This window comes from Heptranchias perlo, chromosome 40 (genome assembly GCF_035084215.1).
Source record: "Heptranchias perlo isolate sHepPer1 chromosome 40, sHepPer1.hap1, whole genome shotgun sequence".
Classification (NCBI taxonomy): domain Eukaryota; kingdom Metazoa; phylum Chordata; class Chondrichthyes; order Hexanchiformes; family Hexanchidae; genus Heptranchias; species Heptranchias perlo.
In genome coordinates this window covers 4,970,758-4,996,751 of record NC_090364.1, presented here as the reverse complement: position 1 = coordinate 4,996,751, position 25,994 = coordinate 4,970,758, and the positions used below count along the sequence as shown (strand labels likewise).

Below are 25,994 nucleotides of genomic sequence, written 5' to 3'. Positions count from 1 at the left end.
TTTATTTATTTATTATTTGGAATAACAGGTCACTCCCGGGCAGTGCGTCAGAGCTGCGTTACTCCCACAGCTCCGGCATTCCCATGGGCAGCCACGTGGACATCTATAGCACCACGGGGGTCCTTCGAAGACCCCACAAAGGACGGTGGGCAGCACTTAAGGATGACCCCTCGAAGGTAAAATGAGGGATTGAGCACTTAAAGTCTCTCGGGCTCCAGAATCCCGTTTACAAAGCTTCGTCAGCAGTGAATGTTTCGCAGCACTAGGTGTCGCTACCGAGCGTTGCGTTATTTTACACTGGGCTGTTTTCAGAAACATGTGAATAACCGTAGAGCAGAAAAGATCAAGGGGAGATTTAGTAAGAGGTGCTCAAAATTATGAGGGGTTTTGATAGAGTAAATAGAAGTACATAGAATTTATAGCACAGAAACAGGCCATTCGGCCCAACAGGCCTATGCCGGTGTTTATGCTCCACACGAGCCTCCTCCCTCCCTACTTCATCTAACCCTATCAGCATAAACTATCCCTTTCCCCCTCATGTACTTATCTAGCTTCCCCTTAAATGCATCTATGCTATTCGCCTCAACTACTCCTTGTGGTAGCAAGTTCTTCTTTCTGGCTAAAGAAGTTTCTCCTGAATCCCCGATTAGATTTTTTGGTGACTCAGTAATTAAGGAGAAACTATTTCCATCAGCAGGAGGGTCGGTAACCAGAGGACACAGGTTTAAGATAATTGGCAAAAGAACCAGAGGGGAGACGAGGAGAATTTTTTTTACGCAGCGAGTTGTTATGATCTGGAATGCGCTGCCTGAAAGGGCGGTGGAAGCAGATTCAATAATAACTTTCAAAAGGGAATTGGATAAATACTTGAAGAGGGAAAAGAAATTGCAGGGCTACAGGGAAAGAGCGGGAGAGCGGGGACTAATTGGATAGTTCTTTCAAAGAGCCGGCACAGGGAAGATGGGCTGAATGGCCTCTTTCTGTGCTGTTTGATTCTATGAACAGCCACTGTCAGTTAAAAGTATTGGGTCTCAAAACGCTCTTTGAAATTGGCTCAAACATGATTCTGAACATCAGCTACTTTCTGAAGCTGAAGGTGACATCCTCAAACAGCAATTTTTTCAGTGGAATTAGTTTACTAAACCATGTGTGTGTAGCCCTGTATCGACACAGGTTAGTTGCAGTGATAGCAAATGAGTGACAAGGCAATAAACCAATTCCTATAGATTGGAGAATTGTTTTTGGTCAGCTGGATGTCTGCCATGTGGAATAGAATAGAATCATACAAACAGATCATACAGAAGGAGGCCATTCGGCCCATCGTGCCTGTGCCAGCTCTTTGAAAGAGCTATCCAATTAGTCCCATTCCCCATAACCCTGCGAATTTCTCCTTCTCAATTATTTATCCAATTCCCCTTTTGAAAGTTACTATTGAATCTGCTTCCACCGCCCTTTCAAACAGCGCATTCCAGATCGTAACAACTCGCTGCGTAAAAAAAACATTTCTCCTCATCTCCCCCTCTTTTTTGCCGATTATCTTAAAGACGTGCAGGAACCCATCGCCATGTTTAAGAGTCTCCAAATAAAACTGCTGAGGAATTCACACAGGTGGCGTCTCTGTTTGCCCGAGGTTCGGGTGCTGGTTGGCATGAACTAAAGCTTAGGGCAGCGCAGGTCCTGTTGGGGTTTAACTAGCTTAACCCACACTACCTACCAGTACAAAGTACTGGCAAGCTTCCTGCTGCTTGTCCAGCTACCTGTTGGGGCATTGGCTTGTATGGGGTCGACATTTCTGCCTCAGATTGAGGAGGTGCTGATATCCCTGCCTTTCCCCTCCCTGAAGCAGAAGTCATTTACTGAGGGGAGGGGAGGAGGCAGGCACAAATCCTCATAGGTTGGGGCGTATTAAGTCCGTTTGTTTCATTCTCCTTCAGAAATCGAGAGGGAAGCTCTCTTCATCATCTTCTTGTTACATGAAAGAATTGGGATGCAGACTGTAAAAACACAAAAGGCCTTTCAGTCTTCAGAGGGTAGTAGCTCTGGAGAACCTTGGGGAGAAGTTTGAAAACCAACGTTGTGAAATATACGCCTTGAGTTTAGAAGATTGAGGGGTTACGGGGAGCGGGCAGGAAATTGGACATGAATTTAGATTTGAGGTTAGGATCAGATCAGCCATGATCTTATTGAGTGGCGGAGCAGGCTCGAGGGGCCGATTGGCCTACTCCTGCTCCTATTTCTTATGTTCTTATGTTCTTATGATCTGATTGAGGTGTTTAAAATGTTAAAAGGATTCGATAGGGTCGATACGGAGAAACTATTTCCTCAGGTGGGGGAAATCAAGAACAAGGGGGACATAATCTCAAAATTAGAGCTAGATCTTTCAGGAGTGAAATCAGGAAGCACTTCTTCACACAAAGGATAGTGGGAATCTAGAACTCTCTCCCCCAAAAGGCTGTGGGTGCTGGGGGTCAATTGGAGCCTTCAAGACTGAGATTGATAGATTTTTGTTGGGTAAGGGCATCGAGGAATAGGGAGCAAAGGCAAGTAAATGGGGTTGAGGTACAGGTCAGCCATGATCTAATTGAATGGAGGAGCAGGCTTGAGGGGCTGAATGGCCCACTCTTGTTCTTTATGTTACTAAATGTTAACAGGCCGTGTGTGTCTCTCTCTCTCTCTCACTCTCTCACCCCTCTCTTCCTGCTTTCGTACGGACTCTGCAGCACGTAAGTGTACAGATCAGTGGCTTTCTGTGTTACGTATCTCGTGCTTGCTAGTGTGGAACAGGCTGTTCCCAGTCAGTGCTGATGACCTCCAGCACTGTACAGCAGAGTGAGGTCATTCGCAGGAAGGCTGGAGGCAGCCTGTGTTCAACACTAACATTTAGTAGCCTTGCGTCCCTTTTACATTCTGAATGCGAGCAGTACTACTTTCAATACCTGCGATAGCACGGACTGTCACTGCCCAATTCCCGCAGAAAGATTTCATGTCGGGATTTGGATGTTCTTCAACAAATACAAAAGCAAGGTTTCTTTTTTCGTTTAATTCAGTTTTTCTTCCCCCGCCCTCCCCCCCCCGATGTTTCTGGTTGTGTCGATAATGGTATTCGTTTAAAGGGGAGGTGGCCACGATGTTTAAGGGGGAGGTGCCCGTGATGTACTATTGACCTGGGATAGCCCCATGCGCACTCCATTTGGAGAGCAACGTTGACAGAAACCTGGAAAGGGCTTGCCTGGCCTCCCGGTTCCATGGACCCTGACCCCTGCCTCCCTCCCTCCTATAGTCGCTCGTCACATGTAAGGCTAGACAGTGAGTGTCAGCAGCCTCCTGTCTGGAGCACAGGTCAGTTCTCTGAGCCTGATTCGTTTACTGAAGTGTAACCTGATGATTTTCTTTTCTCTTTCTCCCAGCATGTGTCTGGGAGTTGGATCTAGTGCAGTGTGAGTGTGTCAGGGAGTTGGATCTAGTGCAGTGTGAGTGTGTCTGGGAGCTGGATCTAGTGCAGTGTGAGTGTGTCAGGGAGTTGGATCTAGTGCAGTGTGAGTGTGTCTGGGAGTTGGATCTAGTGCAGTGTGAGTGTGTCTGGGAGTTGGATCTAGTGCAGTGTGAGTGTGTCAGGGAGTTGGATCTAGTGCAGTGTGAGTGTGTCTGGGAGTTGGATCTAGTGCAGTGTGAGTGTGTCTGGGAGTTGGATCTAGTGCAGTGTGAGTGTGTCTGGGAGTTGGATCTAGTGCAGTGTGAGTGTGTCTGGGAGTTGGATCTAGTGCAGTGTGAGTGTGTCTGGGAGTTGGATCTAGTGCAGTGTGAGTGTGTCTGGGAGCTGGATCTAGTGCAGTGTGAGTGTGTCTGGGAGTTGGATCTAGTGCAGTGTGAGTGTGTCTGGGAGTTGGATCTAGTGCAGTGTGTCTGTCTGGGAGTTGGATCTAGTGCAGTGTGAGTGTGTCAGGGAGTTGGATCTAGTGCAGTGTGAGTGTGTCAGGGAGTTGGATCTAGTGCAGTGTGAGTGTGTCAGGGAGTTGGATCTAGTGCAGTGTGAGTGTGTCAGGGAGTTGGATCTCGTGCAGTGTGAGTCTGTCTGGGAGTTGGATCTAGTGCAGTGTGAGTGTGTTAGGGAGTTGGATCTAGTGCAGTGTGAGTGTGTCTGGGAGTTGGATCTAGTGCAGTGTGTCTGTCTGGGAGTTGGATCTAGTGCAGTGTGAGTGTGTCTGGGAGTTGGATCTAGTGCAGTGTGAGTGTGTCTGGGAGTTGGATCTAGTGCAGTGTGAGTGTGTCTGGGAGTTGGATCTAGTGCAGTGTGAGTGTGTCAGGGAGTTGGATCTAGTGCAGTGTGAGTGTGTCTGGGAGTTGGATCTAGTGCAGTGTGAGTGTGTCTGGGAGTTGGATCTAGTGCAGTGTGAGTGTGTCAGGGAGTTGGATCTAGTGCAGTGTGAGTGTGTCTGGGAGTTGGATCTAGTGCAGTGTGAGTGTGTCAGGGAGTTGGATCTAGTGCAGTGTGAGTGTGTCTGGGAGTTGGATCCAGTGCAGTGTGTCTGTCTGGGAGTTGGATCTAGTGCAGTGTGAGTGTGTCTGGGAGTTGGATCTAGTGCAGTGTGAGTGTGTCTGGGAGTTGGATCTAGTGCAGTGTGTCTGTCTGGGAGTTGGATCTAGTGCAGTGTGAGTGTGTCTGGGAGTTGGATCTAGTGCAGTGTGAGTGTATCTGGGAGTTGGATCTAGTGCAGTGTGAGTGTGTCTGGGAGTTGGATCGAGTGCAGTGTGAGTGTGTCTGGGAGTTGGATCTAGTGCAGTGTGAGTGTGTCTGGGAGTTGGATCGAGTGCAGTGTGAGTGTGTCTGGGAGTTGGATCTAGTGCAGTGTGAGTGTGTCTGGGAGTTGGATCTAGTGCAGTGTGTCTGTCTGGGAGTTGGATCTAGTGCAGTGTGAGTGTGTCTGGGAGTTGGATCTAGTGCAGTGTGTCTGTCTGGGAGTTGGATCTAGTGCAGTGTGAGTGTGTCTGGGAGTTGGATCTAGTGCAGTGTGAGTGTGTCTGGGAGTTGGATCTAGTGCAGTGTGTCTGTCTGGGAGTTGGATCTAGTGCAGTGTGAGTGTGTCTGGGAGTTGGATCTAGTGCAGTGTGAGTGTGTCTGGGAGTTGGATCTAGTGCCGTGTGAGTGTGTCTGGGAGTTGGATCTAGTGCAGTGTGAGTGTGTCTGGGAGTTGGATCTAGTGCAGTGTGAGTGTGTCTGGGAGTTGGATCTAGTGCAGTGTGAGTGTGTCAGGGAGTTGGATCTAGTGCAGTGTGAGTGTGTCTGGGAGTTGGATCCAGTGCAGTGTGAGTGTGTCTGGGAGTTGGATCTAGTGCAGTGTGAGTGTGTCAGGGAGTTGGATCTAGTGCAGTGTGAGTGTGTCTGGGAGTTGGATCCAGTGCAGTGTGAGTGTGTCTGGGAGTTGGATCTAGTGCAGTGTGAGTGTGTCAGGGAGTTGGATCTAGTGCAGTGTGAGTGTGTCTGTCTGGGAGTTGGATCTAGTGGAGTGTGAGTGTGTCAGGGAGTTGGATCTAGTGCAGTGTGTCTGTCTGGGAGTTGGATCTAGTGCAGTGTGAGTGTGTCTGGGAGTTGGATCTAGTGCAGTGTGAGTGTGTCTGGGAGTTGGATCTAGTGCAGTGTGAGTGTGTCTGGGAGTTGGATCTAGTGCAGTGTGAGTGTGTCAGGGAGTTGGATTTAGTGCAGTGTGAGTGTGTCTGGGAGTTGGATCTAGTGCAGTGTGAGTGTGTCTGGGAGTTGGATCTAGTGCAGTGTGAGTGTGTCAGGGAGTTGGATCTCGTGCCGTGTGAGTGTGTCAGGGAGTTGGATCTAGTGCAGTGTGAGTGTGTCAGGGAGTTGGATCTAGTGCAGTGTGAGTGTGTTAGGGAGTTGGATCTAGTGCAGTGTGAGTGTGTCTGGGAGTTGGATCCAGTGCAGTGTGAGTGTGTCTGGGAGTTGGATCTAGTGCAGTGTGAGTGTGTCTGGGAGTTGGATCTAGTGCAGTGTGAGTGTGTCAGGGAGTTGGATCTAGTGCAGTGTGAGTGTGTCAGGGAGTTGGATCTAGTGCAGTGTGAGTGTGTCAGGGAGTTGGATCTAGTGCAGTGTGAGTGTGTCTGGGAGTTGGATCTAGTGCAGTGTGAGTGTGTCTGGGAGTTGGATCTAGTGCAGTGTGAGTGTGTCTGGGAGCTGGATCTAGTGCAGTGTGAGTGTGTCAGGGAGTTGGATCTAGTGCAGTGTGAGTGTGTCTGGGAGTTGGATCTAGTGCAGTGTGAGTGTGTCAGGGAGTTGGATCTAGTGCAGTGTGAGTGTGTCAGGGAGTTGGATCTAGTGCAGTGTGAGTGTGTCTGGGAGTTGGATCTAGTGCAGTGTGAGTGTGTCTGGGAGTTGGATCTAGTGCAGTGTGAGTGTGTCTGGGAGTTGGATCTAGTGCAGTGTGAGTGTGTCTGGGAGTTGGATCTAGCGCAGTGTGAGTGTGTCAGGGAGTTGGATCTAGCGCAGTGTGAGTGTGTCAGGGAGTTGGATCTAGCGCAGTGTGAGTGTGTCAGGGAGTTGGATCTAGCGCAGTGTGAGTGTGTCAGGGAGTTGGATCTAGTGCAGTGTGAGTGTGTCAGGGAGTTGGATCTAGTGCAGTGTGAGTGTGTCAGGGAGTTGGATCTAGTGCAGTGTGAGTGTGTCTGGGAGTTGGATCTAGTGCAGTGTGAGTGTGTCTGGGAGTTGGATCTAGTGCAGTGTGAGTGTGTCTGGGAGTTGGATCTAGTGCAGTGTGAGTGTGTCTGGGAGTTGGATCTAGCGCAGTGTGAGTGTGTCAGGGAGTTGGATCTAGCGCAGTGTGAGTGTGTCAGGGAGTTGGATCTAGCGCAGTGTGAGTGTGTCAGGGAGTTGGATCTAGCGCAGTGTGAGTGTGTCAGGGAGTTGGATCTAGTGCAGTGTGAGTGTGTCAGGGAGTTGGATCTAGTGCAGTGTGAGTGTGTCAGGGAGTTGGATCTAGCGCAGTGTGAGTGTGTCTGGGAGCTGGATCTAGTGCAGTGTGAGTGTGTCAGGGAGTTGGATCTCGTGCAGTGTGTCTGTCTGGGAGTTGGATCTAGTGCAGTGTGAGTGTGTCAGGGAGTTGGATCTAGTGCAGTGTGAGTGTGTCAGGGAGTTGGATCTAGTGCAGTGTGAGTGTGTCAGGGAGTTGGATCTAGTGCAGTGTGAGTGTGTCAGGGAGTTGGATCTAGTGCAGTGTGAGTGTGTCAGGGAGTTGGATCTCGTGCAGTGTGAGTGTGTCAGGGAGTTGGATCTCGTGCAGTGTGAGTGTGTCAGGGAGCTGTAAAATCGTACAAGCGCCACTCATTGGGAATAAATTCTGCTACTTATATATTGCCTTTCATGATCAGGTGCAGACCTTGAATGAGCAGGAATGGGAGCGTGCCCAGCAGGCCAACGTCCTGGCCAATGTAGCCCAAGCCTTTGAGAGTGACGTGGATGGCTCGGACATTGATGATGAGGACCGGGAGACGATATTCAGCTCCGCTGACATCCTGTCCCCAAGTGGCCAAACGGATGTCCAGACACTCGCCCTGATGCTTCAGGAACAGCTGGAGGCCATCAACAAAGAAATACGGTGAGAGTATCATCTGAAACGGGCTGGCCGTTCGAACAGTACTAGACACCATCGAGCAGTGTTTTCCATTAATTAGTGACTATGTTTCAGTGTGGGAGTAAGTATGTGTATGTATTAATGTGTGTGTACATAGCAACCTGCTGATGAACTCACGAGTGAATAAAAATGTTTCCTTTCTGGGGACCCAGGGATAGCATTAAGTCTTCCTAAGTCACGGTGCAGCATGGGTTCGATGCAATACCAAGACAGCACATACAATCACTCACTCTCTCCCCCACACACTCTCTCACACACTCTATTTCCATCTCTCTCTCTTTATTGCCCCTCTCTCTCTCTCTCTTTATTGCCCCCTCTCTCTCTCTTTATTGCCCCTCTCTCTCTCTTTATTGCACCTCTCTCTCTCTCTCTCTCTCTTTATTGCCCCCTCTCTCTCTCTTTATTGCCCCCTCTCTCTCTCTTTTCCCCTCTCTCTCTCTTCCCCTCTCTCTCTCTTCCCCTCTCTCTCTCTTCCCCTCTCTCTCTATTTCCCTCTCTCTCTCTCTATTTCCCTCTCTCTCTCTCTCTCTATTTCCCTCTTTCTCTCTATTTCCCTCTCTCTCTCTCTCTATTTCCCTCTCTCTCTCTCTCTCTATTTCCCTCTCTCTCTCTATTCCCCTCTCTCTCTCTATTCCCCTCTCTCTCTCTCTCTCTCTTCCCTCCTCTCTCTCTTCTCCTCTCTCTCTCTCTCTTTTTATTCCCCTCTCTCTCTTTTTATTCCTCTCTCTCTCTCTCTCTCTCTTTATTTCCCCAAGGATTTTAGAGTGCGGTTTTCCAAACTACTTTTGTTAAGAGGCTTTGCAGGGGAGCAGACTTACTTCAGTTATGTGGAGAGACTAGGAAAGCTGGGATTGTTCTCCTTGGAGCCGGCACGGACACAGCGGGCCGAATGGCCTCCTTCTGTGCTGTATGATGCTATGATTCATGCCCTCTGTTGGTGCTGCATGTGAACCCGGGTCCCAAAGAGGAATAGTAGTGCCCGATTATAGTACGTTACCCAACCCTGCCGGAGACACAGAGGGGATGTGTCAGCTGCAGCAACACAGCATAACTGCTACTGTAATAAGTGAAGGAATGAGTTCCACCTGCAGAATTTTGATAGCAAACAGGTAACAGGCTTACAACCCTCCGAGATCTCTGCGCCCCTCCAATTCTGACCACTTGTACATCCCCGATTTTTATCGCTCCACCATTGGCGGCCGTGCCTTCAGCTGCCTAGACCCTAAGCTCTGGAATTCCCTCCCTAAACCTCTCCGCCTGTCTCTCCTCCTTTAAGGCGCTCCTTAAAACCTACCTCTTTGACCAAGCTTTTGGTCACCTGTCCTGATCTCTCTCTAGGGTGGCTCGGTGTCAAATTTTGCCTGATAACGCCTGAAGCGCCTTTAGTTGTTTTTTACGACATTAAAGGCGCTATATAAATGCACGTTGTTGTTGTTGGTGAATTCCTCGTTTGTTTACTTTCAGAATGATTCAAGAGGAGAAGGAGACGACGGAACTGAGAGCGGAAGAGATTGAAAGTCGGGTGGGCAGCGGGACCCTGGAGGGTCCGCAGTCCGGCCGGTACCGCTCCGGCCCCTCGCTCCCCCACTCCGTCACGGCTTCGACGCTTGCCAGCCCCTCGCCCCCCAACAGCGGGCACTCCACACCCAGACTGGTGCCTCACAGCCCCGCCCGAGAGGGTGATCGGCTCAGTGTCGGAAACACGGTAAGTTTTCCACCATCCAACAGAGGGATTCGAACGCGAGAATGGAGTGTTTTAAAATCGAGGCGTTGCCGGACCGGAAGCCGATGAGGGTCAGCGAACACGGGGGGGGGGGGCGGGGGGGGGCTGATGATGGGTGAACGGGACTTGGTGCGAGTTAGGATACGGGGCTGCAGAGTTTTGGATGAGCTGAAGTTTACGGAGGATGGATGATGGGAGGCCGGCCAATGCCAAGAGAGCATCGGAATAGTCCATTTAAGTTATAAAGCCAAATTCGTTCCTAAAAAGTAAATAAAATGCTACGATGCATCAGCAGAACAGACTGTCGAGCCCATGAGTTTTAGAAGAAAGAAAGAAAGAGAAGAAAAGGAAAGCGAAAAAAGAAAGCAAGAAACCTGTGTAAAGGGGATGAGCTTTGACAAAACCATTGGAGAAGTCCAAGCAGTACAGTCCAGGGAGGAAGTGGTTAATGGGGTACCTCTTTCTGTTCATTCTCGGGATGTGGGTGTCGCTGGCGAGGCCAGCATTTATCGCCCATCCCTAATTGCCCTTGAGAAGGTGGTGGTGAGCCGCCTTCTTGAACCGCTGCAGTCCGTGTGGTGAAGGTTCTCCCACAGTGCTGTTAGGAAGGGAGTTCCAGGATTTTGACCCAGCGACGATGAAGGAACGGCCGATATATTTCCAAGTCGGGATGGTGTGTGACTTGGAGGGGAACGTGCAGGTGGTGATGTTCCCATGCGCCTGCTGCCCTTGTCCCTCTAGGTGGTAGAGGTCGCGGGTTTGGGAGGTGCTGTCGAAGAAGCCTTGGCGAGTTGCTGCATTGCATCCTGTGGATGGTGCACACTGCAGCCACGGTGCGCCAGTGGTGAAGGGAGTGAATGTTTAGGGTGGTGGATGGGGTGCCAGTCAAACGGGCTGCTTTGTCCTGGATGGTGTCTCGCTTCTTGAGTGTTGTTGGAGCTGCACTCATCCAGGCAAGTGGAGAGTATTCCATCACACTCCTGACTTGTGCCTTGTAGATGGTGGAAAGGCTTTGGGGAGTCATGAGGTGAGTCACTCGCCGCAGAATACCCAGCCTCTGACCTGCTCTTGTAGCCACAATATTTATATGACTGGTCCAGTTAAGTTTCTAGTCAATGGTGACCCCCAGGATGTTGATGGTGGGGGATTCGGCGATGGTAATGTCATTGAATGTCAAGGGGAGGTGGTTAGACTCTCTCTTGAGGTATATAATATATTAAATGTTCTAGATAAAATCAAGGCCATATAATCAGCTCCACATAAAGATAATCTCATGTGCCACCTGGTATTACGTTCACTAATTTGATTGTATGAACATTCCCATTTTTTTCACTGATATCTTTATCAAGTCACAGTTAAAAGCATGGCCCGTCTGTATCACCTTCATTCCATTTCAGACTAGCGAGATGTACTTGCCGTAGCATTCTGTCTCAAGTCTTTTAAAGTCGAGTGGGCAGCGGGATGCTGGAGGGTCCGCAGTCCGGCCGGTATCGCTCCGCCCCCTCGCTCCCCCACTCTATCACGGGTTTGATGTTCGCCCCCCCAAACAGCAGGCACTCCACGCCCAGCCCGTGCCATGCAGCCCAGTCCCCATCTCCTCTCAGGACCTCTCAGTGGTTGACCCTGAATTGACCTGCTCGATGACCTAAAAGGAAGAAAGACTTGCATTTCTATAACGCCTTTCACAACCTCAGGACGTCCCAAAGCGCTTTACAGCCATTGAAGTACTTTTTTGAAGTGTAGCCACTGCTCGGATGTAGGCAGCGGGGCAGCCAATTTACGCACAGCAAGATCCCACAAACAGCAATGTGGTAATGACCAGATAATAATTTTTTTTTTAGTTGTGTTGGTTGAGGGACAAATATTGGCCCAGGACCCCGGGGAGAACTCCCCTGCTCTTCTTCGAAATAGGGACGTGGGAACTTTTACGTCCATCTGAGAGGGCAGACGAGGCCTTGTTTAACGTCTCATCTGAAAGACAGCACCTCCAACAGTGCAGCACTCCCTCAGTACTGCACTGGGAGTGTCAGTCTGGATTATGTGCTGAAGTCTGTGGAGTGCAAGAGTGCTACCTACTGTGCCACGGCCACTTATTGTGAGGCTTCTCAGTACAGAGGAGGTTTGTGGGTGGATAAGTCGATTTGCCCTTTCCAAATTAGGACCTCAATGTCCTGGTCCATGGAAGAACCACATGGCTTCTATGTTGCTCCTTCTTTGCATAGTCCTACATTGTTTGCTGACCTACGTTGGCCCCCGGTCCGACGACGCATTCATATTAAAATTCGCATCCTTGTTTTCAAATCCCTCCATGGCCTCGCCCTTCCCTATCTCTGAAACCTCCTCCAGCCCTACAACCCTCCGAGATCCCTGCCCTCCTCCAATTCTGGCCTCTTGCGCATCCGCAGTGTTAATTGCCCCTCCATTGGCGGCCGTGCCTTCAGCTGCCTAGGCTCTAAACTCTGGAATTCCCTCCCTAAACCTCTCCATCTCCCTCTCCTCCTTAAAGATGCTCCTTAAAACCTACACCTATCCTAATATCTCCTTATGTGGTTCGGTGTCAAATTTTGTTTGATAATCGCTCCTGTGAAGCACCTCGGGATGTTTTACTAGTTAAAGGCGCTATATAAATGCAGGTTGTTGCTGTTGTTGTTAGTCCTCAGCTGGATGGATGGGATATTTGCCTTTTATAGAACCTAACTGCAGTTTCGGTGCTAACCATCTGGGATGGCATGAAAACATAAGGAGCAAAATTGTGCGCATCTGTCACCTGGATTGGGAATTATTACTTTCTACAATGTACTCGGGCAGTTAACCCTTTAATCATGGAAAAGGCAAAATAAACCTCTACAGGGCCATGAGCTTGGTTGGTCTTGATGGGTTTTCATTAGGTGTGATATCAATTGTTTCGGCAATCATAAGCGAGGTTATATTGGTAAATGATAACAAACTGGAAATGTACTGTTGTGAATAGAGTGCTTCTTCTGAGACCTATATGAGATAACAATGAGAAAAGCCCATGGATTGGGACCATTCTGTGCCTGGTCTGAAAGTGGGTGTTGCTTTAACTAGTTATGTAGCAGAGTTGGTCTTTGTATCTGAGCCTGGGAACACTCGATACTTAGCGGGTGCAACAAGGGAAGTTGTTCAGTTTTCCAAATCTGTCACTTTTTGCCTCTTTACCAGTAGATTATTAACGGGTGAATGCTTTTTCCTCTCCCAGAATTCCCTCACCAAGGAGGATGCGCGCGAGGATAAGGCTATCATCCAGTGCGAAACGTCCCCGCCTCTGACGCCCCGGGCTGTCCGACTGGAGAGGGTCACCCAGGCTCTGCAGGCCAGCGCTCTGGATGACAATCGAGAGGTCCGCAGGTAAGTGGCACAGACCGAACCAGCGGGGGCTCTTTTCTCTAGAAAAGAGAAGGAAGGGAGGGGGGGGCGGGTGAGCTGATAGAGGTCTTTAAAATTATGAAAGGGGTTTGATCGGGTAAATGTAGAGAAGATGTTTCCACTTGTGGGGCAGATCAAAATGCAAATATAAATCGAAAGCTAAACACTGCGGATGCTGGAAATCTGAAATAAAAACAGAAAATGCTGGAGAAGCTCAGCAAGTCAGGCAGCATCTGTGGAGAAAGAAACAGAGTTAACGTTTCAGGTCGAAGACCTTTCGTCAGAACTGTGTAAATATAAGATTGTCACTAACAAATCCGATAGGGAATTCAGGTGAAACTTCTTTATTCAGAGAGTGGTGAGAATGTGGAACTCGCTCCCACAAGGAGTGGTTGAGGTGAATAGCGTAGATGCATTTAAGGGGAAGCTCGATATGTACACGAGGGAGAAAGGAATAGAGGGATATGCTGATCGGGTGAGGTGAAGTCGGGAGGGAGGAGGCTCGTGCGGAGCATAAATGCTGGCATAGACCAGTTGGGCCGAATGGCCCGGTCCTGTGCTGTACATTCTATGTAATGTCAGAATGATCGGAAGCCCAGTCATGCCGCAAATTATGGGCGGGTGTCGTCTCTGAACCTGTGGTATGTGTAGCGGAGGCACCTGGAGTTACTGTGACCGCAGTGATGTTCCTTCAGTGACCGTCTCTGGATAATGGACGAGATGCACAATGTGTTTCTACCGTTTGTGGGGAATGGGACTGCGTTTTATTGTGCTGGTTTCTTTGGTATTAATAGCAAGTTTTGTACGGGGCAAATCTGACAGCTTTGGAGACAACACGTGGCATTTGTTTGTATAGTGTCCGTGAGCCTATGCAATTTTTTAATATATGGATTTAAAACTGCCCCAGTGTCGATTTATCAAAACTCCCTCTCCTCAGTGCCCCCCTCCGCCACACATCATTTCCCCAGTAATGGGGGCGAGGGGAGCGCAGGGAACCGATCCCAGGCCGATTGCCGGAGCTCTGGGTGACTCCCTCTCTGTTGGCAGGTGCTAGGGTTCATTTTGCCACCTTCTACAGCCAGGATCAACAGCTCATCACGTGGGGAAATAAGAGTATCGATACCCACCCTGGCACAGGGCCCCCGCGTGTTGTGCCTCTGTGATTATGCTGCTGGCGGTTTGGTGTAAGGTACTAGCTGGCATCCACGACACCTCGGCAAGATTGAACCCCTTCAGGAGAGGAGGAAAGGAGATAAAAGGCAACAAAAAAGATAATTATATTTTTAAGGAAAAAAAAGGACCCTGATTACTTTATTGTGGTTTTGTTGCTGATGAGTTGTAGACAACTTTCGCCCAGTGAAGGCTGTGGGGCCGTGAGAGACCTCGGTCAGAGGTGCCGGTTTGGGGGGGTGGTGGTTATATCTGAATGACTGAACGTGTAATATTTTTGTGGCGTTGCCAGTTTGTCAGCTCTCCAGGACGGGCTGGGCAGCAGCAGCAGCAGCAGCCAGGACTCCCTGCACAAGGTCCCCAAGAAGAAGAGCATCAAGTCATCCATTGGCCGCCTGTTTGGGAAGAAAGAGAAAGGGCGCCTGGGACACGGCGTGAGGGAGCCTTCGTCACAAGGTGCGATCCCCACAGCCATAATCCCGTTTCACCCTGGAGAGCTGGGACTGGAGGGTTTGGGGGGTTTGGGCACGGGGACCTGGGTCAAAGGTGACTGGACTCGATTTTGCCTGCCTCTCCTCCCACCAATCCACTGCACAGGAGGTTGGCCTTTGCCCCCTTCCCCTGACTGAGGCAGCGACTCCGTGATGGGCGGTCCCCAGATTTGCACTCTTGGCTACCCCACCCCCCCACGACACGGACAACAAATCTGAAGGCTGGACAGTCCCCCCCGCCCCCCCCCAGACTCGAACTCCACCCCCCCCCCCCCCCCACTGAGACAAGAAGTCTGAGGGACCTCGCTGCTTCCCTGGATGAGAGATTCTACCACATCATAGTGTAGGGATTAATGCAGAGGACTGTTGGAGCATGGGATTCTTTGGTACACACGTGGTCAAGGCAGAATCTTTTAAGGAAAGATTGGATAAATTTTTGAAGCAACAACAATGGGAAGTTGCATTTATATAGCGCCTTTAATGTAGTGAAACGTCCCAAGGTGCTTCACATAAGGAATAGGAGCAGGAGTAGGCCATACGGCCCCTCGAGCCTGCTCCGCCATTCAATAAGATCATGGCTGATCCTCAATCTCAATACCATATTCCCGCTCTCTCCCCATACCCCTTAATACCTTCTGTGTCCAGAAATCTATCTAGCTCCTTCTTAAATATATTCAGTGACTTGGCCTCCACTGCCTTCTGTGGTAGAGAATTCCACAGGTTCATCACCCTCTGAGTGAAGACATTTCTCCTCATCTCAGTCCTAAATGTCCTACCCCGTATCCTGAGACTGTGACCCCTCGTTCTGGACCCCCCAGCCAGGGGAAACATCCTCCCTGCATCCAGTCTAGCCCTGTCAGAATTTTATATATTTCAATGAGATCCCCTCTCATTCTTCTAAACTCGAGTGAATACAGACCGAGTCGACCCAATCTCTCCTCATGTGACAGTCCTGACATCCCAGGGATCAGTCTGGTGAATCTTTGCAGCACTTCCTCTATGGCAAGTATATCCTTTCTTAGGTAAGGATATACTTAGGAACATAGGAACAGGAGCAGGCCATTCAGCCCCTCGTGCCTGCTCCACCATTTGATAAGATCATGGCTGATTTGTGATCTAACTCCATATACCTGCCTTTGGCCCATATCCCTTAATACCTTTGGTTGCCAAAAAGCTATCTATCTCACATTTAAATTTAGCAATTGAGCTAGTATCAATTGCCATTTGCGGAAGAGAGTTCCAAACTTCTACCACCCTTTGTGTGTAGAAATGTTTTCTAATCTCGCTCCTGAAAGGTCTGGCTCTAATTTTCAGACTGTGCCCCCTACTCCTAGAATCCCCAACCAGCAGAAATAGTTTCTCTCTATCCACCCTATCTGTTCCCCTTAATATCTTATAAACTTCGATCAGATCACCCCTTAACCTTCTAAACTCTAGAGAATACAACCCCAATTTGTGTAATCTCTCCTCGTAACTTAACCCTTGAAGTCCGGGTACCATTCCAGTAAACCTACGCTGCACTCCCTCCAAGGCCAATATGTCCTTCCGAAGGTGCGGTGCCCAGAACTGCTCACAGTACTCCAGGTGCGGTCTAACCAGGGTTTTGTATAGCTGCAGCATAACATCTGCCCCCTTGTACTCTAGTCCTCTAGATATAAAGTCCAGCATTTCATTAGCCTTATTGATTATTTTCTGCACCTGTTCATGACACTTCAATGATCTATGTACCTGAACCCCTAGGTTCCTTTGGACATCCACTGTTTTTAACTTTTTACCATTTGCTCGCCATAGATATCAGCCTTAAATATACTCAATGACTGAGCATCCACAGCCCCCTGGGGCAGAGAATTCCAAAGATTCACCACCCTCTGAAGAAATTCCTCCACACGTCAGTCCTAAATCGCCCACCCCTTATCCTGAGACTATGCCCCCTAGTTCTAGACTCTCCAGCTAGGGAAACAGCCTCTCTGCATCTACCCTGTCAAGCCCTGTAAGAATTTTATACGTTTCAATGAGATGACCTCTCATTCTTCTAAACTCCAGAGAATTTGGGCCCACTCTACTCAATCTCTCCTCATAGGACAACCCTCTCATCCCAGGAATCAATCTAGTGAACCTTCGTTGCACCGCCTCTAAAACAAGTATATCCTTCCTTAGGTAAGGAGACCAAAACTGTACTAAAGCCCTGTACGGTTGTAGCAAGGTTTGCTTACTCTTGTATGCCAACCTCTTGCAATAAAGGCCAACGTACCATTTGCCTTCCTGATTGCTTGCTGTACCCGCATGTTAACTTTCTGTGTTTCGTGGACAAGGACACCCCAATCTCTCTGAACACCAACATTTAATAGTTTCTGACCATTTAAAAAATATTCTGTTTTTCTATTCTTCTTAGCAAAGTGAATAACCTCACATTTCCCCACATTATACTCCATCTGCCACCTTTTTGCCCTCTCACTTAACCTGTCTATATCCCTTTGCAGACTCTTTGTGTCCTCCTCACAGCTTACTTTCCCACCTAGCTTTGTATCATCAGCAAACTTGGATACATTACACTCAGTCCCTTCACCTAAGTCATTAATATAGATTGTAAATAGCTGAGGTCCAAGCACTGATCCTTGCGGCACCCCACTAGTTACAGCCTGCCAACCTGAAACAGACCCGTTTATCCCTACTCTCTGTTTTCTGTCCATTAACCAATCCTCTATCCATGCTAATATATTACACCCAAACCTATGAACCCTTATCTTGCGTAACAACCTTTTGAGTGGCACCTTATCGGGTGCCTTTTGCAAGTCCAATGATTTGTGCCAAAATCATTGTATATCAATGATTTGGATGAGGGAACCAAATGTAATATTTCCAAGTTTGCTGACGACACAAATCTAGGTGGGATTGTGAGTTGTGAGGAGGTTGCAAAGAGGCTTCAGGCGATTTAGACAAGTTGAGTGAGTGGGCAAATACATGGCAGATGCAGTATAATGTGGATAAATGTGAAGTTATCCACTTCGGAAGGAAAAACAGAAAGGCAGAGTATTATTTAAATGGTGATAGATTGGGAAACGTTGATGTACAAAGGGACCTGGGTGTCCTTGTACACCAGTCATTGAAAGCAAACATGCAGGTGCAGCAAGCAGTTAGGAAGGCAAATGGTATGTTGGCCTTCATTGCAAGAGGATTTAAGCAGGAGCAAGGATGTCTTACTGCAGTTATACAGGGCCTTGGTGAGACCACACTTGGAGTATTGTGTGCAGTTTTGGTCTCCTTACCTAAGACAGGATATACTTGCCATAGAGGGAGTGCAGCGAAGGGTCACCAGACTGATTCCTGGAATGTCAGGGCTGTCGTATGAGGAGAGGTTGGGTCTGCTCGGTCTGTATTCACTTGAGTTTAGAAGAATGAGAGGGGATCTCATTGAAACATATAAAATTCTGACAGGGCTAGACAGACTGGATGCAGGGGCGGGTCCAGAACGAGGGGTCACAGTCTCAGGATATGGGGTAGGACATTTAGGACTGAGATGAGGAGAAATTTCTTCACTCAGAGGGTGGTGAACCTGTGGAATTCTCTACCACAGAAGGCAGTGGAGGCCAAGTCACTGAATATATTTAAGAAGGAGCTAGATAGATTTCTGGACACAAAAGGCATCAAGGGTTATGGGGAGAGCGAGGGAATATGGTATTGAGATAGAGATCAGCCATGATCATATTGAATGACGGAGCAGGCTCGAAGGGCCAAATGGCCTATTCCTGCTCCTATTTTCTATGTTTCTATGTCCAAATATACTACATCCACCAGTTCCCGTTTATCTACCCTGCTAGTTACATCCTCAAAAAAACTCTAATAAATTTGTCAAACATGATTTCCCTTTCATAAAACCATGTTGACTCTGCCTAATCATATTATGATTTTTTAAGTGCCCTGTTATCACTTCCTTAATAATGGATTCCAGCATTTTCCCAACGACTGATGTCAGGCTAACTGGCCTGTAGTTCCCTGTTTTCTCTCTCCCTCCTTTCTTGAATAGCGGGGTAACATTTGCTACCTTCCAATCTGCTGGAACCATTCTAGAATCTAAGAAATTCTGGAAGATCATAACCAATGCATCCACTATCTCTGAAGCCACCTCTTTGAGAACACTAGGATGTAGGCCATCAGGTCCAGGGGATTTGTCGGCTTTTAGTCCCATTATTTGCTTCAGTACTTTTTCTTTACTAATATTAATTACTTTAAGTTCCTCACTTTCACAGGAGTGTAATCAGACAAAATTAGACTCCGAGCCACATTAGCCACAAAAGCTTGGTCAAAGAGGTAGGTTTTGAGGAGAGAGAGGGGCGGAGAGGTTTAGGGAGGGAATTCCAGAGCTTAGGGCCTAGGCAGCTGAAGGCACGGCCGCCAATGGTGGAGCAATTAAAATCAGGGATGCGCAAGAGGCCAGAATCGGAGGAGCGCAGAGATCTCGGAGAGTTGTAGGGCTGGAGGAGGTTACGGAGATAGGGAGGGGGAGAGGGATTTGAGCACAAATCATTTGTGAGCGAAACACAGGGATATCCAGGGCTTATGGGTAGTGCCATGAATTTTGGATTCCTTTAGCAACAAGTCAGCCCAGACACGATGGAACGAATGGCCTCCTCTGCTGTAAACTCCTTTGACTCTCTCGCCCTGTGATGGAACTCAGGCTGTATACGTGTTTGTAGTGTATCGTGTTCCTTCCAGTCCGTCCCAGTCACCGGGCGCTGGCTGGAAAGTAGAACAGAGCGCACGCCCTGGAACCGTGCGTGTGATCTAGATGTTCGCAAATCCCGAGCCGCTCTCTCTCTTTACCCCAGGTACAGGAGGCTAACGGACTGTATTGTGTCTCTTCTTCAGCTGGGACGCCAGACACGGAGATGTCCCCTCAAGACCCTCTGGGACTCTCGAAATTGGGGGGTCCAGTAGACAAGGACCGGAGAAATAAGAAAAAGTAAGTTTCTGCGTTACTATTACTGCTGGGAAACCAGATTACTCTTGGACAGTTTTATTCATTTGTTCAGTCACACTGGCTGGTGCTCAGAAACTTGGTTGGGAAAATAAGTGAGCTGGACTCTAATATCAGTCAGAATGGTGATTGTGGAGCTGTGTGTTACTGACTGTAGGGCATGGAGAGGGATAGGAAGGAGCAGTACTGGAGTGTGTAACACCGGGAGTACAGTAAGTACTATCCCTGGGCAGTGTAACTCCAGGAGTACAGTAAGTACTATCCCTGGGCAGTGTAACTCCAGGAGTACAGTAAGTACTATCCCTGGGCAGTGTAACTCCAGGAGTACAGTAAGTACTATCCCTGGGCAGTGTAACTCCAGGAGTGTAGTTCTCCAGTTCCCGGCTTCTCTCAGCTACTGACAGGCGTGATGTGGGTGTGACTTTGTGTTTTTGGTCCTCTGATCTTCTGCTCAGGAATTCTACTCCAATATATAAAATAATATCTTTTGATAATGAACCTTGTTACTGTTCTGGTCCAGTAAAACATGTCCTACTGTGTAGTTTCTGTCACGATACATTGACACCACCCACCCCACCCCTCACGTGCTGAATATTTGAGGCACGCGTGATAACGTTAACCCGCCTGTGACGTCACACCTTCCTGTCACTGGATCCCAAGTTGGATTGCTCCTCACTGCAGAATATCTCAGCTAAGTTCTGACTGACAAGCCCCACTTTCGTTTTTTTGCTGCTTCGTTCGACACAGAATTCAGAAACACATCCCTACCCCAGAGTGAGATTTAATTTCATTAATTTAATGAAAGCCTTAGCTCAGTGGGTAGCAGTTTCGCCTCCGAGTCAGAAGGTCGTGGGTTCCAGTCCTACTCCAGAGACTTGAGCACGTAACCCAGGCTGACACTCCCATTGCGGCACCGAGGGAGTGCTGCACTGTCGGAGGTGCCGTCTTTAGGATGAGACGTTAAACCGAGGACCCCGTCTGCCCTCTCAGGTAGACATAAAAAATCCCATGCCACTATTCAAAGAAGAGCAGGGGAGTTCTCCCCAGTGTCCTGGCCAATATTTATCCCTCAAACAACATCACTTTAAAAAAAAACGATTATCTGGTCATTATCACATTGCTGATTGTGGGATCTTGCTGTGCGCAAATTGGCTGCCGAGTTTCCTACATGACAACAGTGACTATACTTCAAAAAAGTTCTTCGTTGACTGTAAAGTGCTTTGGGACATCCTGAGGTGGTGAAAGGCGCTTTATAAATGCAAGTTCTTTTAATTTTTTAACCGTTTCAAAGCATTCTCAGTAAAAGAATGAAACATTTGCTTTGCAGGCACGAGCTGTTGGAGGAGGCATGTCGGCAGGGTCTCCCGTTTGCTTCGTGGGACGGGCCCACTGTCGTGGCGTGGCTGGAGGTGAAACGATCTCATTTCTGTAGAAGTATGTAGTCCAGGAGTTAAAGGGAGAGCAGGCATGGCCACCTGCTGCCCTTGTCTTTCTAGGCAGTGGAAGTCACAGGTTTGGGACTTTATCACTGCCCTTGGCTTCCTCCAGTCTCCTGTAATCAGTACCCTTTTTGCTTGTGGAGGTCCCAGATTCACAGTAATCTGAGCTGCCTCGTGTTGAGTAGATTCGTGCAACAGGTATTTTATTAAATCTAAACGTAGATAAGGGGACTAGCAGCCATCAATCCTCCATGGTCTCTTGGGTAAGGTCCCTGCTCATTATATATATACTAAGCCGGACAGACCGCAGGTCCCAGATTGAATCTGTGGGCTGTGCTGACTTAGGGTGAGCTCGGCCGAGAGCAGCAGATGGGTGCTGCAACTGACCGCTGAGCTGGGGAGTGGAAAGAAAATCATCCAGGGGTTCCAGTCCGGATTGCTGCAAAGCTCCCTTGCGTGAATGGCATGGGAGGACAGGATTGGGGATGATGTCCTCCACAGTCGAATAGCTCGCTGACACTGCTCGCTCCTGAACAATAGCCACTTGTGTGAGGGAGTGGTGGTGTTCGAGGAGCTGCGTCCCAGCAAAGAGGCAGCACCTTAGGAACATCGGCACAGGAGAAGGCCATTCAGCCCCTCAAGCCCGTTCCTCCATTCAGTTGGATTGGGGCTGATGTGCTTCCCGCCTTGGTTCCGTAATCCTTAATACCCTCGCCTAACAAAAATATATCAATCTCAGTTTTTACATTTTCAATTGACCCCCAGCCTCAACAGCTTTTTGGGAGGAGAGAGTTCCAGATTTCCACTCCCCTTTGTGTGAAGAAGTGCTTCCTGACATCACCCCTGAACTGGCCTGGCTCTAATTTTAAGGTCTCCTTGATGAGATCTGATAGATGCTCGAAACGATGAGCTCAAGAGGGGAAAAGAAACTATCTTAACTGGTCTGGGGAGTCAGTAACTAGAGGCAATAAATTTAAGATTCTCACCAAAAGGAAGAAAGGGAGAGATTAGGAGAAATTATTTTATGTAGAGGGTTACTGGGACATGGAATGTCCAACCAGAAACGGCGGTGAAAGCAGAATCTACAGTAGTGTTTCAAAAGCAAGTGAATAAATATTTGAAAAAGAAACATTTAAAAGGGAATGGGGCGAGGGAGGGGGCTGGGGCTTAGGGGTGGATAGCTCTTTCAGAGAGGTGGCATGGGTGCAATGGGCTGAATGGCAGCCTCCTTCTATTGCTGTAAAATTCTTTGCCTCTCTACGGAGAAAAACAAGGAAGGAAAAACGGGCCTGCAGTGGGTAGGGAGCCTTGTCTGTAACCTGCTGGGTGTGTGGTTCTGTGTTTAAGGAAGGTGTTTTTCTCTCTCTCTCTCTCTCTCTCTCTCTCTATAGTTGTGGGTAGGCATGCCCGCCTGGTACGTGGCAGCCTGCCGAGCCAACGTCAAGAGTGGCGCCATCATGTCAGCCTTGTCCGACACCGAGATCCAGCGCGAGATTGGAATCAGTAACCCCCTGCACAGGCTGAAGCTTCGGTTAGCGATCCAGGAAATGGTGTCCCTGACCAGCCCCTCTGCACCGACCACATCGCGAATGGTACGCAATTTCATCGGAGCGCTGAGCACCCCCGGCAGCACAAACTTAAGGAACTGTAGGAGCGAATTCACCATCCTGGGGAATGCATATGTTGCAACTTTCCGAGATGCGTTCTCTGGGAGCGCTGGATTAACCCTTACATAGAGAGTTAAAAACAGAGGGAAATCCAGACTGAGAATAGGCCATTCAGTCCATCAACCCCACTCCATCCACAGTTCATGTCTGATTCAATCACGGCCTGTATATCGGTCTCTCTATATCTATCTATCTCTCCCTCTATACCTCTCTCTCCCTCTATACCTCTCTCTCCCTCTATACCTCTCTCTCCCTCTATACCTTTCTCTCCCTCTATACCTTTCTCTCCCTCTATATCTCTCTCCCTCTATATCTCTCTCCCTCTATATCTCTCTCCCTCTATATCTCTATCTATCTATCTATCTATCTATCTATCTATCTATCTATCTATCTATCTATCTATCTATCTATCTATCTATCCATCCATCCATCCATCCATCCATCCATCTATCTATCTATCTATTTCCCTCTGTCTCTCTCTATCTCTCTCTATATTTCTATATCTCACTCTCTATATATCTATATATATATATATATATATATATATCTCTTTCTATCTCTATTTCTGTGTGTGTGCATATATATTTCTGTCTCTCTCTCCCAGCCTCCATGCAAGCATGTTTAAAAGGCGGCAGCGCACAGGATATCTCTTTAGCTAGATGTTTATATACGTCTCGATTTCTACGTGTTGTAAAGTTTCTGAATCTGTGCCTCCCTCTTTTTCTCCGTTGCCATCTCCGTGACCTTCATCCTGGGCCGTGTGACCAGAACACGGGCAACGTCTGGGTAACACACGAGGAGATGGAGACCCTGACGGCAGCAACAAAGACGGTGAGTGACCACGTCTTGTCATCTTCGTTTATCTTCATCGGGGTCCTCGCCGGCGTGAACGATGAGCCATTCGTTCTGTAAACACCTGGAGCCACACGGTCCGTTTAGGCCGAGACGCTGATATCCTTAGCGAGTTTTAAGTTAAATTCGATTATTTATCTCCGACGTTACAACTTTGCCAAATAAATTTGACGCAACAGGGAAGAAACGGTTTTATCCGACATAACCACAAAAGCTACCACCGATTTCTTTCAGGATTAAGAAGTGTTTCATTTCAATGTAAAATTAAGTAAGCTGAATTAAAATCGCATTTTGAATTTTACCCTGGAGGGGACGGTAGGTCGCTATGACAACAGGCTCCTGCGGAACAAACCTGCGGCATGGGATGTTTCTGATGCTGAAAGTTCGGGTCTCTTTCTCTTTCGGAGTGCAGTCGTGTTCGGAGAGATGATTGTTCTTATTTTTACGTAGTAAGGGAGTAATGGTTTGGGCATTGGCCCATTGCGGCCGACCCATCCAAACCTTCCATCATATTCCTCCCCGTGATTCTGGAATTAATAGTTCTGGCTCCCCTTTTACTAACAGGAATTCACCCAGTTCCTTTTTTTTCTCAAACCGTGCCATGGTGTTCTGTTCTCCCACGCCTCCGCTGGTAATCTGTTCCACAGTTCTTTCACTCTCTTATTGAAAAATGTTGCCTAATTTCCTATTTTCCCTCTGACACCCTTGACTTTAAACTGTGTCCCTTAGTCCTCGAATACTGAGCCCGACAGAAATAAGATTCCTGGATCCAAATTCTGCAAACCCATGGGAATCTTGAAGACCTCTATCGACGATGTTTTTTTAGTATTTGTCGATCTCTCTGATGTTGAATATGGGGAATGTAGACCAAGGGTAGTCTTCAGGTGAAGTGGGATTAGAGGCTGGGGATAATTGGACCAGGACGCACAGATTATTCAGTTTTGAAGTCCTACATGCTATTCTTACTTTTTATATTTTTCCATTATAAGTTCTTATGTCCACATGTATCATGGGAACTACAGATGCAAACTTGTCACGTTGTAATTACATCCTCCTGCCAGTGGTGGTACTGCAGTGTCTCCTACTGGTGGGAGAGTGTCATTACACCGTGACAAGTTTACATAGGCAGTTTTCATTATAAATGTGGACACGAATTTATAATGGAAAAAGTTGACAGGCACGAAGATTTTAAAAATTATTCTGCATTTACTCTCGGTAGGTGAAAGACGCTGGAAAGGCCGCATTTATTGCCCATCCCTAGCTGCCCTGAGGAGATGGCGGTGAGCTATCCAGTAGCTTGTTTGTGCTGCTTGCCAGACCACTTCAGAGAGCATTAAGAGTCAACTAGATAGTGTGGGCATTGGTGTCGCACAATGGCTGGATGGCAAGGGAACCCAACTGGTTCACTAATGGGGGGAAGGTACGGGAACCTGCAGTTCCTACCTGGTCTGGCCTACACACACCTTTTTAATGCCCTCTGAAGTGGTCAAGGAAGCTACCCATTTGTAAAAACAACTGCTACTCAGCTAGGGACAGGCAATAGATGCGGCCTTGCTAGAGTCACCCACATCCCAAGAACAAATAAATAACAATCTGCACCTTCTTGGCCATGAGTGGGAGGCAGTCCAGGTAGGAGTCCCTTATTGATGGTCGTTTGATGGAGCAGTGGAGGCTGTTGGGGTGAGATTGCAGAGCCAGTACCAGGCACAGCTGGTAAGGTATCCTGTGGGTTTCCCAGCGTTGTGCTGGGCCTGTTTTGTATCTAACAGCTTTCTCCTCATGCTGACCCCCGAGTCCAAATTGATTGAAGTGTCCCAATCCCTGCACTGTTACTCTCCCTTAGCCTGTAGAATACAGCACTAACCTCGCACTAACCACTGTACTAACTGTTTTCTTGCATCCTTTCACCTCCTGCCTCACTAACCTTTAACCTCTCCGATGGTAGGAGTCCAAGGAAATCAGCTGGGACCAGGTGGGTTTTCTATTCTTGTCTTTCTCCCATTTAAATCCAGTTTAAGATGTTGTAGATTGGACCTGGGTGGGGAGAGGGGAGGGGCAGTCTGATGCCACCTTGGGGGGGGGCAGTGCCCTGTGCTGCAGTGTGCTGCCAAGGAAGAAGACGACCCTTGTGTCCCTGTGTGCTGTGGGGAGGGGGTGCACCTTGGTGTCGCCTCTTGCCGCTGGGAGCAGGCACCTGTATCGCTGAGTGGTGCATAGGGCGCACCCTAGTGGCAGTAGGTGTTGCCAACCCTCCAGGATTGGCCTGGAGTCTCCAGGAATGAAAGACTGATCTCCAGGACGACTGCTGCGATCAAAAACCTGAGAGATAAATCATCGGGGCATTAAAAAAAATTGTACTTTTTAAAAAAAATTTCTTTTAACACTTTTGTTAGCTAGTTACAAAAATATTGGACACGGGGAAAAAATGCGCTCTCTCCTCCTTTAAGTCACTCCTTAAAATCTACCTCTTTGACCAGGCTTTTGGTCACCTGTCCTAATATCTTCTTATGTGGCTCGGTGTGAAATTTTCTTCGATAATCGCCTTGGGACATTTTACTATATTCAAACAGTATGAGTTCTTGATCGGTATCCAGGAGAACTTTTTTAGCCAACAAGAGGGGATGCAATTCGAGATTTAGTCCTGGGAAATGAAGAT

General features: G+C 48.2%; 1 protein-coding gene across 2 annotated transcripts in view; it reads left to right on the top strand.

The window, feature by feature from the left end:
- ppfia3 (PTPRF interacting protein alpha 3) overlaps nucleotides 1–25,994 on the top strand; it is a 97,109-nt gene that overhangs the window by 54,840 nt on the left and 16,275 nt on the right. For both annotated transcript variants that reach the window (XM_067974453.1, XM_067974452.1), the window contains 9 exons: nucleotides 29–176; nucleotides 7,372–7,598; nucleotides 9,099–9,339; nucleotides 12,578–12,726; nucleotides 14,207–14,370; nucleotides 19,272–19,365; nucleotides 20,708–20,789; nucleotides 22,211–22,411; nucleotides 23,255–23,317. In XM_067974453.1, the coding sequence (XP_067830554.1) occupies nucleotides 29–176; nucleotides 7,372–7,598; nucleotides 9,099–9,339; nucleotides 12,578–12,726; nucleotides 14,207–14,370; nucleotides 19,272–19,365; nucleotides 20,708–20,789; nucleotides 22,211–22,411; nucleotides 23,255–23,317 (1,369 nt within the window). The remainder of the gene's footprint in view (nucleotides 1–28; nucleotides 177–7,371; nucleotides 7,599–9,098; nucleotides 9,340–12,577; nucleotides 12,727–14,206; nucleotides 14,371–19,271; nucleotides 19,366–20,707; nucleotides 20,790–22,210; nucleotides 22,412–23,254; nucleotides 23,318–25,994) is intronic.